Here is an 18,272-nt window from a genome sequence, read left to right on the forward strand (position 1 = left end):
ATATCAACAAAATTGGTGGTTAGTACAAATGATTTTCTAATGAAGCTGAAGAACATTTCTCCCTGTGAGCCCAAACCTGTTCACAGCTGCAGTGGAGTAAATCAGAAATAACTCCACCAAAGATTAGGATCATTTGGATTTTGTCCAAAGAAGAGGGAAATAATGGGGGAATCTTGGGGGTGGGAGGGAAGGGGGGCAGGGAACATTAATAAAAAAGTCATGAATATTTCAGTGAAAAAGGCCTTTCGTGGTTTTACCTAATGGCATTTCCCAGCCCCATTTTTCAGGTAATTAAGAATGGCTTTAAAGGGAGTGCTACAGTTCAGCTAAAATTATTCGGAAGAAGCTTGGTGACATGATGAGATTTTAGCTGAGATTCAGTTTGTGGATCAGGTTTCTCTATGTACAACTCACAAATACATTGGGGTCAATTCAGAATGATTCCACCAGCTCAAACCAGGGTGAAAACACATTTTGCCACCCCCTGTACAGCTCCCATAACATCTGGGTGCCCTTAGCTGATGAACAGTAGCATAACAAGGGGTGGACAAGCAGGGCACCAAGACTGGGCGCTAATGTTAAGAGGGCTCCAGAATGGCAAACCCCCAAGGAGCCTGGGCATGCTGGGCAGTAGCAACACACAGACACTAGAGTAGCAGCCTCCAAGGGTAGTCAGACAACAACACATGCAGCAGCAGCCAGGGCCTTGGATTCCCAGGGCTGATAAGACAGATGGACCACTCTTTTCCCCCTTCCCCCTGCTCTCTGGTGCTCTGCACCCCACCGCCCTCAGGCAGAGGGGAGGGTTTTGCCCTGGGTGCAAGAACTGCTAGTTACATCTCTGCTGGTGGAGACACGCTGTCTCATGTTGTTTGCTTTCCTCCCACCCCAACTAACATAGATTCAGGGAGGGAAAACAGGTCAGAGCCAGGGCTCTTTTATTCCCAGTCATCAGCAACTTGAATAGTCCACTGGCATTATAGACAGGCAGTGTATACTAGAACAACCCTGAGGGCGCCGACAGAAGTGACAATTTCCTGATCTGGCCACAGAAAGCAGTCTATAGCCATGCCCAAACACAAGTGCACACCTGCAGGCTGCTTCAAAAATGGCTTATGGGGTGAAAATCTGACCCCTCATTGCACAAGGGTTCAGATGAAGACATTTCAAAACAGCATCTTCTGTAACTAGTGTCTGCGCTGCAAGTGTGCTAATTCATGCTGGAGCCTGGACTCTTCCCCATACAAACAAGCTGTATCATCATTCACAACCCGGCTCCGATGGTAAAAAAATCAAAACTGAATAAAGCTTTGCCACGAAAGTGGAAGTTCATAATCCGTTGCAAAGAAGAACAGCAGTTTGAGCTGTACAACCACATACACAGCCGGTCAGAGAATCCTGCCAGTGCTGAGCCCTGTGCATCCCTGCTAGAAAGAGCCTAGATGATGGGATGTCAGAGCAAATAAATGTTTTCTCCCCACTCAGCTAGCCAAATTCTAACCCTGCCAGCACCATACAGTGCAAGACACAGTGTGTGGTAACCAAAGGCACTACAGAATGGAGGCATATACCTCAGGCATTCACTGTAGACCAGGACAATGCAGCCAGCTCACATAATGTTGATTTGATTCTCTCCCCATTGCATAGCTGTTCAGTTTTTGTGTGGAGCTGCTGTGCAGGACAGGTTAGGGGTGTTGCAAAGCAGGCAAATCACTTCTGTGGTAATGGTCATTGCTATTTCTATGACTACACAATGCTATATTTATAGTACTGGAAAGGTTGGATGCTGCCAAATTTAATTCAGGAATAAATAATCCTCCTGTGGCACGAGGTGCAGGAGCTAGAGAAGGAAGATATTTTTATCAACTGAGGGATAGAGCCTGTGAGGAAGGAAAAAGCAACTTTAAGGTTTTAGCACAGCCTGGCCATTTTGAAGGTATATAATTAGATACTTAACAAGCTCAAAGACCCCTGTGTTTATTGCCTTGGGTCTGTCTTTTTTACTTTCTGGCACTGAAGTTTTCCACTTGATCTTCAGACAATTGAGAGAACTGTTAAACATCCTTCACCAGTATAAACAGATGAGAAGGCGCTGGGGCTCACTTACGTACAGTGCCTCTGATGAGTCTTGCTGTTCAGGAGAGTTCAGGCAAGTACATGACTTTATATATACTTACTCCTCTGTGTGACTTTCTCTACACTTTGCTATACCTGTCTGGAAAAGTGTCGTAGTATACCCTGTATGTATTTGAGGAGCAATTAAAATATTTTCATCTGCTTTAAATTCAGATCAGGCTAAATAAATTCTCTCCAGATATCCCTAGGCTATACAGCATAGAAAACCTCCTTTTACTGTGGGTATTATCAGTCATCGTCACTGAAGAGAGCTGAATGTACTTGTAAAATGTGAGATGAAGGAGTCAGACCTGCATTCTGCTGCTAATTTGTTCTGTGGCCTTGGGCACAACTCTTGCCAGCTGGGTGCCTCAGTTTCCCCATCTGTAAAATGGAAGAAATAGGATGCAGCCAGTAAAGTACTTACAGAACAAGCAGCAGCTGGACGTGCTAATTATTAACAGTTATTGTTAATGCTTCTGGCAGTCACAGAAAAAAAAACTATCCTCTGGGAATGCCTCCTGTTCCTTGCCAACATCAATTTTCACTGGGACTTTGCACTGGAATCTAATGGCTTTATGCATTCCACAGCCACCATGGGCCATATAGCTCCACTTCCTTACCAGCAGCCTCATCTCAGCCTCCTGCCTTTTTTAGAAGTGAATTTAGTATTTAGCATTTTCTTCGCCTCCTCCCCCCCATTCCCCAACACCCCCCAAACCATGCTACCTATCCCAGTGTTAAATATTCAGGGTTGCCTTATCCTTAGGTCACCTGCTGTACCTTCTCCTTGCCTTCACAACATCTCTTTTCTGAGGGCCAGGGAGATACCTTTTTTTCCATACCTTGCTGCAAAGACTGTGCAAACAAAGCTGGCCTGAGAGAGGATATGAAGTGCGGGGGGAAATGAAATCAGACAAAGATTTTGCCAGCTTTACCCATGACACAGAGGTGCTTAGGCTTCATTTTTCTGTAGCAGAACAGGGAACTGCATCCCAATGAGGAGGGCTTGTTTTTTAACTTCTATACAGCAGAAGCAGACGGAAATCTAAGGCTGACAGTGGTGTAATATGCTGTATCAGTGGAAATGATCATTCCATTGAATGTGTTTTGGCCTATTCAGTGTACTACTGTTACTAAGAAGTTATTCAGCCCTGTCAGATATTTTGTACTGAATCCTCAAGTGATAGGAGCAGGTGTTGGTCCTTTAATTTTATTTAAAAATGAATTTATTCACTCCATGCTAAATCCATCCCCAGGTGTAACTCTACTAAGCTCAAAACACATTGCAGCAGGGATAAACTTGGCCCATTTTCTCTTCCTTTATCAAATGATTCATTCAAATGGCAAAATTGCTAACGCATGCATATACACAAATGTGGCACTAAAACCATATCTGTCACTTCCCACTGGTAAATAAGCAGGTTATGGTGCTTTATTTCCAATCTATTTACAAATTGTTAAACATATTGACTGCAGCTTTATGTTTTTAGACTGAGTAGACAAAGAATCAATTTTTATTACTTTATTACCCTTTTTATTTAACCCAGTAATAAAACTACTCAACTGTATGGCAAAATCTAGATTAAAATTTGCCTTTAGTTCCAGGAATCACACAGATAAATGCTCCAGTAGTTAACTAAGTTGGAGTCGCAGTAAGTGTTTTGGGCTGCTATCAGATCGTGTTATGTGCCACATAGATTCCTACCTCGCAGCTAACGTCATTTCAGGAGGGCGTTTGAAAGCTTTCGGGCTCTTCCATTATTGCCTTGCTTTTCTCTTACAGCAATTAAAGTCCCTTCATTTAATTTCAGTGGAAACTTTAGTGTTTTAGACCTTGCCCATGCCGTTGAATGCTCATCTCTGGATCCTATTTCCAGTGTTCAGGAGGACTGGGTTTGATGACCTAGTCTGATTACAGCATCTCTGACAAGCTTTAAAGAACTTTGCCCAAGGAGAAGGAGGCAGCTGCTGCTCTGATGAAGGATTTTTCTAACCAGGCCTTCCACACTAGCCATGTCAGTCTGAGATGCTGCTTACACTTTTCATCATGAGCAACAGGTATGTCTAAAGAGATTGTGAGCTTTTGTCCTGAATAGGCCACTGCAATGAATAGCTAAGGCATAAAACGGCTTAACCCAGATTTCTAAAATATTGCAGCTCTTTAGTTGATTCTTCAGTGTGTTGTATGTTCACTGTCAGCCAGATGTATAGCTACATAGCACCTTTGTTTATACATTTTCCCAGGCAGGGACTGTCTCTCTAGCTATGTTTATAAAGCAGTGGTTCTCAACCCTTTTTAGATTCAAGGCACCTCCTCTCCCCCACTCCCCCAACTCCTTTAGAGGCAAGAAGCCCCTCAGAAAGTGCCAGCTCTTTGTTTTCAGTTCATTTTTTGACAATAGAAAAAATAACAGCAATTTCTTTTTTATTGCAAAGAACTGGGAAAGCCCACAACAGGTCATTGTGTTGTGGATACCATAGATTCCCAGTTGAAATCTCTGGGTTTATCTTGTGTTTCATGTGTAGCACTCTTAGGTGTGCAAACACTTAATAGTTAATACAGCTACTGCGCAGAGCTTCGCAGCACCTTAAAATGATCTTCAAGAGATCCCAGGGTGCCATAGCACCCTGCCTGAGACTCACTGCTATAAAGCCTCTAGTGCCACGCTCTTGATCAAGGTGTGCAGGCACTAACATTATGTGATTGCTGTTGCTGTAGTCAGCTATGATAGGAGTGTTAAAACCAAATCCCGGATGAAAATAATGTGATAGCCTCATTCTCTGAATGGCATTTTACTGCAAAGTTGATGCAACCAATGAGGTTAATAACATTTCATATCTAGTGTCACATTTGGTACAGAAAAAAGCCTTAGCAACTTAACTGGAAAAGCTGGAAAGTTTCATGTCATAATCACAGGGCCATTTCCAGGTGCTCTAGGTATCTTCCAGTTGCTTCTTACAAAGCACTGAGCTGTCCAATCACACTTCTGACTCAAATATTCTTTTTTTGGAGTAAAAGGGAGCAACGAGGACTTCAAAACTACCGGGGTGTTAATAAAACATGCAACTTGGAAGGCTTGTTTAGTATAACTTGTAAGAAAAGCTAGTAGGCGGTGAACATCTAGCATGTCATCACCTCTGAGGTAACTGCTCGTCCGCACCTTCTTACCCCATGATGAATACAAAGCATCTTACCTCAATGCCATTTGTTCTTGTTTGCATGCTCAGGTTTTTTTGTTTGTTTTTAAATTCATGTGTAATACATACATAATGTGAAAGCTTATGCCTCTATTCATTAGTTTGCCACTAAGGTGTCACCCTGCCCTGCCTCCTGCCTCACTTCAGGCTAACCTGGCTAAATACTTACCTTTAATACATGAGTAGCCATTTCCAAAATAGTCATGCTGTAAGATAGACTCATAGGACCAGAGCTTGGCTAAATAGGTCTTATGCTGGACACAACTGGAGAGATGGACAAACTTAGTTGTCAAATGTGTTTCCAATATTGCAGCAAGCAGAGCTCAAGATGCTTCTTTGTGTAACTTAGAGGAACCAAAGGCTGCTCTATCTACACCAGCCTCTGGGGTGGCTTCTGTTGCCTGAGGATTGCTCAAAATATCAGACATGCTGTCTCCACCCTTTCCAGTCTAGCGCTGACCCAGCTCGTGGGAAAAGATGATGTAGAGCCAGCAGTGTGCCTCCTACACTTGAAGAGCCTCCAGAGGGTTCATTTAAAATCCCTTTGCACTGGTTCAGTGATGTAAAAGGAGGTTATCAAGGTCAGAAGCTGATCCCTACCGCTCTCTTGAGACCTAGAAGTGGCTAGCTAACCTTTGGTGAGCATTCGAGGGTATGACTATGCAGTTTGAGGGTAGGGCTCAGCGCGGTTTCCCGTGAAAGATGGGTGCTGGAGGGACGAAATGTTCTTTCTTTTTTGAAGCAGCAGCAAGGACTGCGGAAAAACATCCTGTATCCGATCCCCTGGCCCAGCGCTTACTATGTTTTCCATGACACCCGCCACCTGTACAGCCCTTGTCCAGAATCGGAAGAGATGCCATAGTGTTCAATCTAAAAGCACTGTCCTCCTTTCAAGGAACTCAGTCTCCTATCAGCTTCAGGACACCAGTTTTCCCACCCTAGCTAGGGAAAACTTCTAGCAGTCAGGAGAGAACAGACCATCTCAAGAACCAAAGTGAATATTCCCCACCCAAGCACTTGAACATTACCAGAGTGCACTTCACCCAACTAGCCAGACAATTTGCCAGTCATAACTGATGTAAACTAGACCTGCAGAAAATGAACTGCCTCCATTCCTGCACCTGTAAGAATCCCCTGCCAGGTAGAGAAATCCCTCAGTCAAACCGAGAAGAAAACAGGATGAGTCGAGACATTGGACATGAAGGTAGAAGCTGTGTTTCTTTGCAGAGAGCACAGAGGGTTGGGGAGGAACTCACATCAGGGAAAACAGAGGAGAATGTGGAGCCAATGGAGACTTTGCACATGCGTTATCGGAGAGAAGTTTCTATTCAGGGGATGTTCTTGGAGACAAGGCAAGAAACTTTTGAGGTAGCACGTTGTTAAACTGCTGGCAGTTCATCAGTGATGATAACCATATAATCAGAGCATAACAAGGACATCTCATTTGGAGAGGCCTTATAATGTGGGGAATCAACTGGCATTTGGCCCAAGAATGCAGGGCTACAGTGCAAGAGTAGGGTGGCAGCCCCTTGTCCAAAAAGAAATGTTACTCTCGACTTCTGGAAATAATCCATTTTTTTATCCATATAAATGAATTCCCTGGCACAAAGCGTGCCAAATTCTGCTCCCACACACTTACAAATGTCCAGTGACTATAATAGTGTTACATGGGTGTAAGTGGGAATAGAGTTTGGTCCAAAAAATGTGCATACAAACAAAGTTCTGCCTAATGATGCAGAGCTAATTAGTCACACTGATTACAATAATAGGGGCTCAGTCTTACCAGTGTCCCACACACAGAACTCCCACTATAATCGACAACAGCCCTGCTACACGAGTGCTTGCGGAAAGGGGTGCTCAGTGTATACAGTTAATTCAGTCTCTTGAAAATGTAGCCCAGAAGGACTTGTGGGTAGAAATTTATCTCATTCAAACACAAGGCAGCTTTCCTGGAAATCAGTCATGCAGCATCCCTCAGTAATAGCTCTTTGCGTTGGAACAGCAGGGGTGTCCATCAGGAAAGTTAACACAACTTCTTATCACGGCAAAGTGATGTCTTATTTCCTGGCTTTGACATTATCCATGCGGTAGATGATAAAGCAGCATAAGAAAATAACAGAATAAAGGAATACACATTTCAGCTTCACTGTGTTGGTGATCATTTAGGCAGAATCATGGGATGTGAAGCTAGAGACAGTTCTGGCAGAAGGCAAGGTTTGATAAAAAGCCTTATACCCCTTCCATAACTGCCTAATATGGGAGACAGCCTGAGGCCTCCTGGCTCCTGGTTTAAGTTAGAACACCCCATAAGAAAGTCTAATTTTTGCCACTCTGCCCCAAGAAACGATTTTAGCAGCTACAAGACGAATGCGGTTTCATGCTCTTTCTTCCAGAAATGCTCCCTACATGGGAGAGAGAATATCTTATGACAACATCCCCTGTCGTAGCAGCTCTACATACTTGCAGGCTGCTGTCTTGTCTAAAAATTCCCATGTAGCCACAGTGGTACATCTGAGTTTCTGACCCAAAAAACCCCCAAGCCCTATTAGCTCATCTCCTCCCTCAGGTAGACCAGGAGGTGGCCAATCCATGGCATGCATGCCACACGTGATGCATCAGCTGCTGTACAAAGCATGCAAGACCCAGGCATGGTAAAAGGAGGCACTGGGATGGAGGCCGAGTGTTTCATGGACCACAGCAGGAGCAGGACACTACTATGAAAGCTGTGAGGTGTCACCACCAAGAGCCAGATTAACCCTTCCCTGGCCCTACAGCCACTGCTGAATTCGGGGCTCTGGAGCCTTACTTGCCATGTAAAACTCCACCAGTTGCAGGGCCAGCATAAAATGTCAACCTGTGTCTCTGAGGTGACACCTTCTCTCACAGCAGTGGCCTACTTCTGCTCTACTTTGTGCAGCTGCAGCTGAAGTCTTGAGCCCCTTCCCTTCATGCAAATCCTATCAGATGCACCTCTGAGGAGGTGGGGATTAGAACGGCACACATAGAGGGCACACAGCTTAACTTGTGACTCACCTGCCGAAAAGGTTGGCCACTGCTCAAACAGATCACATTCAGCAAGCAGAGGTCAAACTTAGAGGAACCAAAGGGCTGCTCTATAGTACACCACCTTTCCTGGTTCCTTCTGTTGGCTGACTATTGGCCAGAATAGCAGGGCTTCCAGTGTAGCCCTGCCCTTGGTTCCTCAAAACATTGCCTTTCTGACCTCATTCATTCATTCATTCATTATTAGTGTTTAGCCAAGTGTAATTTTACAGGCCACCAGTGGGGTGTTTTCTACTATGTCCTTTAGGACAGTGTTTCTCAACCAGTGGGACACATCCCACTAGTAGGACACAAAGGTCATCTAGGTGGGATGCAGAGAAGCGGCGGGCACTTCTGGGTTCACCACCAGCACTACTGACACTGTGTGCTGGGCAGGGATGCCCCCCCCCGCCCCCCCCGGCTCATCGTTTATCATGGTGGGACCAGGGGTTTTGGGACCAATGGTTGGTGGGACATAAGGTGCAAAAGGTTGAGAGCCACTGCTTTAGGAGACTGCTTGAGAACCTTACACATTACTGCTAACTGAATATTTTCTGACATCTTTCCACCTCAAAAAGTCATTTCCTTGAAAGTGAAATGTTATATAGAAAATGTATCAGTGCTGACTAAAATGTTTCGCAGGCCAGGGTGAGATTTCTGGCAAGAAATCAGGAGCCAGTATAATAATTGTGAAGTCAATCACCTGGACTATGGCATACCCAGGTGTCTGCCCTAAATCAAGCAGTGCAAAGAGTTGGACATATCACAAATAAGAGCCCCAACTACCAAAGCTTTGACTGTTTTGTAGGAAGTTAACTTCCTTCCATTCATATGCAAAAAATATATTGATAGATCCAAGCTATGCACAGGAATGGAAGCAAATTTTAAGCTCCAAAAAACCTTTGTACAAACAGATTAATTTTCCATGAATACCTAATACTTCCTAATGTGCCTCCTAAATCATCAATGTTTCACTGAGTAATATTGAAAGTTAATAGAAATTAGGTTCCCAACATAATTGGGCACTTTTGACCATTTTACACATTACTCCTAGTCATACCTATCTGTGTCATGCTGATAATCCTCCTCCACTATTTGGGCTGAGTTATCAGAGTGCAAATCCAGAAGAAAGTCATGACTTGCACTGCAGATTTACATTAGAGAAAAGAGAATTTGGCTCCTGTTCTTAACATCCTTTGCACCCTGTAAACTGTTACCACAACCCCCCGCCCTTACCAAGTTATGTGTACTTTCTTTACTCAGCCTTTCCTGTCACCAGCCCTCCCAGCCATGTAATCATGTTCTAGCTCCTCTCATCTAATTTCTCTCCGGTGCAGTACGCAAAACTGAATTCCACTGTTCAAATCCAGTTGCATTAATGCTATTAACTCATCTCAGAGTGAGCTGCCTTTCTGTACAAGCTTCAAATTCCAGTGACCTTTTTCCTTCCACATTAAAACCACAAAACTAATCTAATTTGCTGCCCTCTAGTATCTGCAGGATCCAATCTTCTCAGACCCACTTAGGTTCAGATCCACTATCTGCTGAGTTCAATAAGAGGGGTTTTGATTTCACTGGGAGTTAGATCAGGCCTTTATCCCCTGATGGTTCAGAATATTTCCTAAGCTGGTATTAGCGTGCATCTTCATCAAGCTGAATCTCATTTTGGAAAATTAGGTATAAAAAATAAAGAAAAAAAAGCAATTTCTGCCGAAATTAAACTCCATTAAAAGAAACATATTTTGCTGTTTCCAGAATTTCTCTTTTCATGCTTTTGTTTCCTCCCCCCACCCTTAGCACTAAGATTGTTCTGTTTAGCACTATTGGTGGTAGTAATGTTTCAGTTAACCGCACTCCAGGATGCTTTAGCGAGAGGTCCCATTACGGCTAACGTAATTCCTAAAGTATGCCAACTGAGAGATAAAAGGTCACTCTGAATGACCTCACTAGGTCTGGCTCTGTTCATCTTCTACGTTTGTATCGGTAGAACTAGCTGATATTGAAACAATGGGCAAACAGCAGATATTAGCATTCAGTTACCTGGTAACCCTTATTCGATCAATACATATTTTACATTTTAGAGCCCAGGGATAAGATAAACAGAATGGCAGGGAAAGCATCAGCTGAAATATATCTAATCATCTGTGGGACATTTCAATCTAAAAATGCACTCTGGATCATAAATAACAGCATGACGGTGTTCCCAATACTTTAATTATGAAATACATGTGCAGAACATTTTGTAAGAAAGCTCATTTCAGTGGCCCAGATACGTTACGTATATAATATATCTGGGCCACTGAAATGAGCTTTCTTAGTTACGAAATGTTTGCACACTATTTCATGTTATATATATAATATTATACATGTAATATATCTGGGCCACCGAAATGAGCTTTATATATATTCGTGTATATATGAATTCACAAAAAATCATATATATATGTCATTGCCGATCCTCTTGAATATTCCAAGACCATTTTTACTAACTACACAGAAAGGAACATGACTGAAAGAGACCGCATTCATTAAAAATCAGAGTCAGGTGGATCCCTTCTACAAGCTAGTGACGTTTCTGTGAGCCTGAAGTACAGATTTGCCCTGAAGAGTAAAAGCCAACACTATAAACCAGAAAAGAAAATGTTGCTTCTTGACTGCTTTGGCATAGGTTCAAGGCAACATCCTGTCTTCAGTTAGAAACCTCTATGACAATGATTCACGTAGAACTACTGTATTTGCTGTTAAAATGTTTCATCTGACATCTGCAAAGAGCAGTTTACATGTCATCCTCAATCCACAGGTGGATCCTCAGTCTCCATACCATGGACACTGAAGGGAGTTGAACACATGGACCAAAGGACAATATATAGACCTATTCCATAATTTAAACATTCACAACAGATTAGCAGTAAATAGGGTGAAAGGCCTCTAGGTTCCCAGGGATAAGTCTGGCCTGGCAGGTTCTTCGTGGAAAGCATATTCCTTCATTTTCCTTTCCTTTGTGGAGGACAGCTGGCCTCCTGATGCAACAAGTCTCTAAGTACTTATAGAATTAAGGCATATGTACTTTGAAATGATGGAAAGCTGATCTCCCAGCTGGACTCACAGACCACATCTACGTGAAACGCTGACTGTGCCATCGTTATCGTGTGGTCATTTAGTACTCGTATAAGCAAGGACTAAATAACTGCGCAGTAACCAGAGTTACTGTGTAGTCATGCCAAGGAATGGCTTTTTTGTGACGCTGACTGCAGAGTAGCCCGAGACTACCGCATAGTAGCGTTGCATCATGCTTCCTGCCATGCAACGCTACAGCGCAGTAGTCAGGGCTACTGCACAGTCTGCGTCTCGTGTAGATGCAACCACTGTAACATAATTTTAAAATTTAGTGGACCATCTCTACGTTTCATCAGCCTCTATTACACTTCCTTTTTGCTTTAAAACAAAAGAATACCTCCATGGAAATAGCTGTACTATCCACATGAAAGCTTTACTTCGCCCTTTTGGTCATAACACACCCACAATAATTCACCTTCAGGATGTCTGGGCAGGGTGCCCCTTCTGGCAGGTGTCACCGGGAGGACCTATCCCCTATTATACATTTATAAGGTGTTCCACATCTTTCAGCACTGGATTTGTTTCTCCAGAAGATAAAGAGGGTTTGGGTACTTTCAGTGTCAATTTTTTACTCTGGGGCACTTTTTTCTTGATGCATATGTAGCTCTGGGAGGTGGGGGGAGGGGGGGGGCGAGAAATCACATTAACAAACACAAAACTCACCTGGCAGCAAACAGATGTGTGGCTAAATTATTAACCAAGTGTACACAGAACCATGAAAGGTGGAATTTTGAATAAAGGATCATTTGACACTCTGGAAGTTGAAGGAGATATGGAAGACTCTCTACTAATTTATTTAGTCCCTTTCTTTTCTGTTATACTGATATGCTGCTTCCAATTACAACTGCACTCTTAACTGTATGCTATTACGTGATTTTGTCTTCAGATTGTTCAAGATAAAGTTACTTCATTATTAATATATATGTACTGTGCATATACATAAATATTGCATACATACGTGTGTGTAAACCTACTGGAAGTGTTAATAGTTAAGATAAACTAAGTCCATTATCACAATGACTGACTATTTCTATGACCCTATTTGCAATAAAACCAGATTCAATGATATGAGAAAATTGCTAGGTTTCGAAATAATTGAACCAGGCCAGACGAATCCCCACAAAGGCATCATTTACAAAGTACTTTGCTTGTCTAAAATATTTATTCCTGCAGGAGGAAATGGAAAAAGAGTTCATACGGTTACACTGCTATCCTCTGAGCGTAAAATTGTTTTATCGGGCTATGTTTATTTCCTAGACGTCTTCCATTGGAGTATTGCAGGAAAGTATTGTACGTGCAGTCAGTTCCTTTGTGTAGACTGTTCATGGTTATTCGCTGCAAAGTCAATCATGTTTTGCATCTGTTTTGTGTTGTTTTTCTGCTGAGCAAACACTTAGACCCAGTTTTCTTGTAAAGACCTATTTGCATATACAGTGCAGGCCATATGAAGTCAGCTACAGTGGGATCCGAGATGCTAAAGTTCTCTTTTCTTCTTAACACAGGAAATTATGGTGAAGTATATGTTGGCATTCCTCTAGAAATCAATGCCGCGCAAATCCACCACTCACTAGCTGAATGTTTTCATTTTGTTTTGATAGAGCATTTTGTGATTTTTGTAAGCTTATTCAGAGTTATACAGAGGGTAATCGCTGTGAATAATTCTTCGTCTCTGTATACTGCTTGCAACCAATTTGTTGCTAGTATTCAATCATCAAAAACTATTTGCAGACAATTAGCAAAAAGCAGTCATCAAATAAATTATTCATTTATGAAATATTTGTTCAGCTTTATTACTAATGCATGTTGCATGAGACGAGATCAAAGCTTAGGGAGAAAAACTACTTAAAATAGGATGGCCTGGTTATCAAAGATACTCCAGACTTTACAGAAAGATTGTCCCAATATTGTAACATTCCCTCTTTCCCTCAAGATCCCTTTAAAAGTTCACGACAGGTATTTTAATTAAATTGTTCATCTCATATATTAAGCTTTGTCTGGTTCCTAATATAGCTCACCACCATTATTTTAATGAAATCATTCATCTTGTATATTAAACTGTGTTTGATACCTAATGTATATTCAATTTTAGGTGGCTAAACTGAAATCAAAAGCATTTAGAAGGAATGGATCCAATGCTGTTATGAGATTTTTAAATGCAGAGGATCTTTTCATGCTGGAATGCAAGTACCCAGGTAACCTCTACTCCTTCAAACCTTTGCAGCTACTGCTATCAATGAAACAAACACCTGTCAATAAAAGCATGGGAATGACAATATGAAAACTTCACCTATGGGAACTGCTTGACAGTTCTTCAAAACTTGTTAGGATAGGAAATTAACATTCAATTCATGTGATGTCTTTGTGAAATAAATCATTTCGGTTCAATTTGGAGGGTGGTGGCATTGAAAAGCATATTTTTAAACCAAAAAAGTCAGTTTTCCTTCCCTGAAAAACAGAAGATATTTAATTTAGGTATTGCCTCCCCTTCCCCGCCTCCCTCCCCCAAAAAACCTCCCAAAAATGTTCCCAGAAAAAAATGACCAAACATGAAAACAGTTCTGTTTTTGTTGATTCATTTCACAGGAAAAGCACCCTTTTTCCTGCTAGCTCTGCCACTTAATGCTGGACTGCGACTTGGATGATGCAACATGCAAAACTAAAGAGGGAATAAAGAACACCCTTAAACACATCTATTGCCTGTGCTACTATGGGCAGTAATGTAACTAAGTAGGGGAAACCAGGGCACCAGCCCTAGTTCAGAGGGCACCAAAATAGCAGCTGCCATTGGTAGCAACTTGATAACAGCTGCTATCCCATGCACTGCTGCTGCTTAGGGTGCACAGCTGCCCAGTTATGCCTCTGAGTACACGGTTATAAGTAGTAAGCATGGCAATTTGCCTGGAGCAAATGGAGAACAGTGAACCTTTGGCTCCAGCAACCTCCATTTGCTGGTCAGAGCAGCTTAGTGCGTGGGTAGGTGCGGTTAGTAATTGTTGCCAGCAGAACCTGTTCCTGGGAGCAGCGCAGTCTTTGCATCAGCTGTTCTTTAGGGCTGCTTCAAGAGTCTGAATCTATCCCCCATTGCTATCACTCACCAAAATTAAAATGAAAACGTTTTTAAATGAAAGGTTATTTACAAACTTGTGCCTTAGGGGTGCTCAGGGCCCTCTGGCAGCGTCTAGGTAACTTCCTGGACCAGCCCTGGTAGCAAAAAACTCTGGCACTTCTCTGGCTATAGTAATATGAGCTGAGTTTGAAGAAAAACCCTTTCTTTTTTTCCCCTCCAAAAAGATGTGTTGGGACAGGGCAAGGCAGGACGTCCAGATACAACTTCTGTGAAAACCTTGCAGGAGGCAGCAGGGAGCAGATCGTCAGATCGTTTTAGAAGCCCTGAAGCTGCTGACGTGTCGCAGCATGAGGAAGAACCTGCAGGCACCCCAATGCACGGGAGAGAGATGGTAAGGCCAATACCCAAGGCACTTCATACAGCTCTAGTCACATATTGCTGTCAGTGAAAAATCCCAGCTCGTCATAACCAAGTTTCTTTCCTCATATCAATACAGCTTTCTTGTCCATGAATGAAAAAGCAAAAGGTTTAAAGCTATAACTTTTGATAGAAGAAAAGAAACAAGCATTTGGCAAACACCGGGCTAGTTCCTCACCTGGTACAAGTCAGGAGAACTTGCTGTCCAAGGGGAAATGAGGATACCAGGCCTCTTTCTGGCACTTCCCCATACATTGTGCGGTCCAGCACATTGGGTGGAGTGAGTCAAGACTCTGCCCATGCTTTGCTCCTGCCTGGCCATTCCCCAACTACATGAATAGAACAGACAGTAGACCCCCTGCCGAGGCTGCTTGTCCCTCCCTATCCCGTCAGTAGACATGCAAGTAGCAAGAAACAACTTACATGCCTCAATCCCCTCTGTGCATGAAAAACCAGTGGCTCCATCTGGACACTAATGATTGTGCAGTGGTGTCAGCGAGATTAATATCAAGTCTATTCATCCCACCCAGTACAGGTTTCCCTCGCCTTATGCTGTACATGCGTTCCTGGAAAATGGTGCATAACTCGAATTTGCATAAAGGGAACCTACTTTACAATGTAACAAATAGGGATACGTTCCAAGACCTGGACTGTACTGACCTCCAGACCCATTTCTACGACTTTTACAAGACAATTTTTGTACTCACCAACAGCCACAGTACACAGAAGCACAGGGCACTATCATAATGAGGTTGACAGCTGCAGAAACATGTGCTGCAGATGAGTGAGGAGCACAGATCCACACAGGAGACTATATTTGGGTGTGTGTCACTCCCACAATGCACTGCACAAAGCAGCGGACTGTGAGCTTCCACCACAGCGATCACGTGAATTTATCTCGCATATAACGAGTTTTTGGTATAAAAAGGGTCATCATATTAGAAAGAATTTGCACATGCAGAACCCGCATAAAGCAAGGGAAGCCTGTACTCAAATTTCCCCGTATATAAGGGGCAGGTACAAGATACTGCTTCATGGGGACTTCATCAAGCCACACAGAAGAATGCAAAAACAGAACAGTTATCCATGTCACAGTGTATAAACAGCCCCAGGAAAGCAAAAGTATAAGCTCCTTTTGTGCTATTTATGCAGTAGAGACAATAAAACACCCCATTTCAGCAATCACTGCTGGGGTTTTTGACTGGGAAATGTATATTTAATGATGACTGGCCTTCAGCATTTGACAAGGGGCTTTTAAAGCTTCTTGGACAATAAATCACCTCCCTTCCCAACTAAAAAATCTATCAATAATCTTATTATAATATCTGCAGAAAAGTCTAATGTTAAAATCCCACTTTATTACTAGAATAATGGATCTAATTTGTAAAACATATAAAGTGAGGCCATAACTGTATTGGAGAGAGATATATGGGATCCCACTACAGCTATATCATTTCCTGATGGCTTCTGCCCACATATCAACAGAAGAAGGATTAAGAACATTGCCATTTGCAAGAGTTTGAGATTGCAAATGGTTTCTACAATGGACACCCAAATGATCCTGGAAAAGCAACAAGCATGACAGGAAAAGAACAGCCTCATGCGTATATAGACATTTACATTTATATACGTAGATATTTATCTACAGTCTACACCATCCAACCCCTTTCCAGTTGACAGGAAACCCCTGCTTTTCAAATGCATATCCAGTAATATCACTAAGTACCTGCTTATGTTGTATCATCCTTCTTGCTCCAATGCCAGTGCACAGGGCATAAACTCTCCTCTCCTCTTCTCAGTCATCTGCTTTACAGTGTTGAGATGGAGTGCACTGCCCTCCCTGCTAAAGGCTATGCTGAAGGTTTTTCCTGAGCCATCCTCATCTCTTCCCAACCACTTGGTTTTCACTGGACAGCTTCACATGGGGGTCTCTGCTGACTTAACAGCTTCCTAGACTTGCTTCCCTTGTACTCCACCCCAGAAGCACCCCAGTTCAACATAGACCCCACGCATCTGTGCAGTTAAGATAGGGAAGCTGATGTTCTGCATTTATACCCAAATACTTAGAACTAGATCTCCAAATGGTCTTAGGCACTTACGCCCGGCCTAACTGACTTTTTAAGCACCTACTTCCAACATTCACATACTCAGAACCTCACTCAGTTGCTGAGGCACCTAATTCTCTCAGGGCCTAATTTTCAGCAGAAAACTTCCCCAGGTGCCTAAAGGTCTGCATCTGGGCATGCTCAAAGCTGTCTAAATCCTGACAGTGCAGAGAAGCCCCACTGGGATCCACACACTAGGCATTTCTCTGCCTCTCACCAGCAGAGCCTAGTCTAGCTGGTGCTCTCAAGCATACCTGCTAGCTTGGGCCCCACACACACAGTTGGAGGAGGAGGAGCAGGAGGAGGAATGGGTGGTGGTGGTGGTACCCTCTCTTTTATCTGAGCTCAGTACTTAGACCACTCATCCAGGATATGGGAGACCTGGGTTCAATTCCATCTTCTGCCTGGGAGTATTTGCACTCCCATCCTCTGTGTGAGTGCTCTCAAGGCCATGGGGCATTTAGGGATGGTGCTTTGTAATGCTCTCTTGTTGAAGCTGTTGCACTCTGCACTAAATATTTATTTGGCTAGAGAAAAAGTGAAAGGCTGATTCTATAGCATCGTGGTTAAGCCACTACTTTGGGAGTGTCCAGCCCCTACTCCAGTGGAGGTGTAAGCATTTTATATTAAGTATTCACTGGACCTGATGATTTCATGAGGTCCCTTCCAGCCTTAAACTTCTGTGGATCTGTGATCAGGACTGAAGTGGAAGTCTCTCTCCTCCCAGATGAACGGCCAAGCCAGTAGATTGTAGAAAATATATAATTATTCCATGGAAAATGAGAAAACTTCTGTCTGACAGAATAAGCCAGTCCTATTCCAGTCCCACAATGCTTTAATTGACTAGATCATGTATGTGACAGGTGGGTTTAAATCGCTTTAGGCAGGAGAAACAAGTAGCAAAAGGTAGAAGAGTTAAATCTGGAAGAGAAGAGGGCATGGGGCACAGTTGAGTGAAACAAGATGAAAAACAGGAAAGAACACCAAACATTATCCAAGAGTAAAATGTAATGTTCCCGGAAGGATTGAAGAGGTGATTAGACCCTTGTAAGAAAAAGTCACCACCACCACCATAGACCTTACACAAAAATGTACCAGGGAAAACCTATGTAACCATATTTACACTTTCTCAAATGATAGAACATTATTCCATAGATTTCATAGACATCAGGGCTGGAAGGGACCTCGGAAGATCATCGAGTCCAGCC

The 18,272-nt window shown here is 42.9% G+C and overlaps 1 protein-coding gene across 1 annotated transcript in view; it reads left to right on the forward strand.

Annotated features, from left to right (window-relative positions):
* Positions 1–12,626: 12,626 nt before the first annotated feature.
* CUNH14orf180 (chromosome unknown C14orf180 homolog) overlaps positions 12,627–18,272 on the forward strand; it is a 17,603-nt gene continuing 11,957 nt past the window's right edge. Inside the window, exons 1-2 of the mRNA XM_019550793.1 lie at positions 12,627–13,667; positions 14,767–14,933. Of these exons, the coding sequence (XP_019406338.1) occupies positions 13,616–13,667; positions 14,767–14,933 (219 nt within the window). The 5' untranslated portion in view covers positions 12,627–13,615. The remainder of the gene's footprint in view (positions 13,668–14,766; positions 14,934–18,272) is intronic.

This window comes from Crocodylus porosus, unplaced genomic scaffold (assembly GCF_001723895.1).
Source record: "Crocodylus porosus isolate Cpor-Errol unplaced genomic scaffold, CroPor_comp1, whole genome shotgun sequence".
NCBI classification, from domain to species: domain Eukaryota; kingdom Metazoa; phylum Chordata; order Crocodylia; family Crocodylidae; genus Crocodylus; species Crocodylus porosus.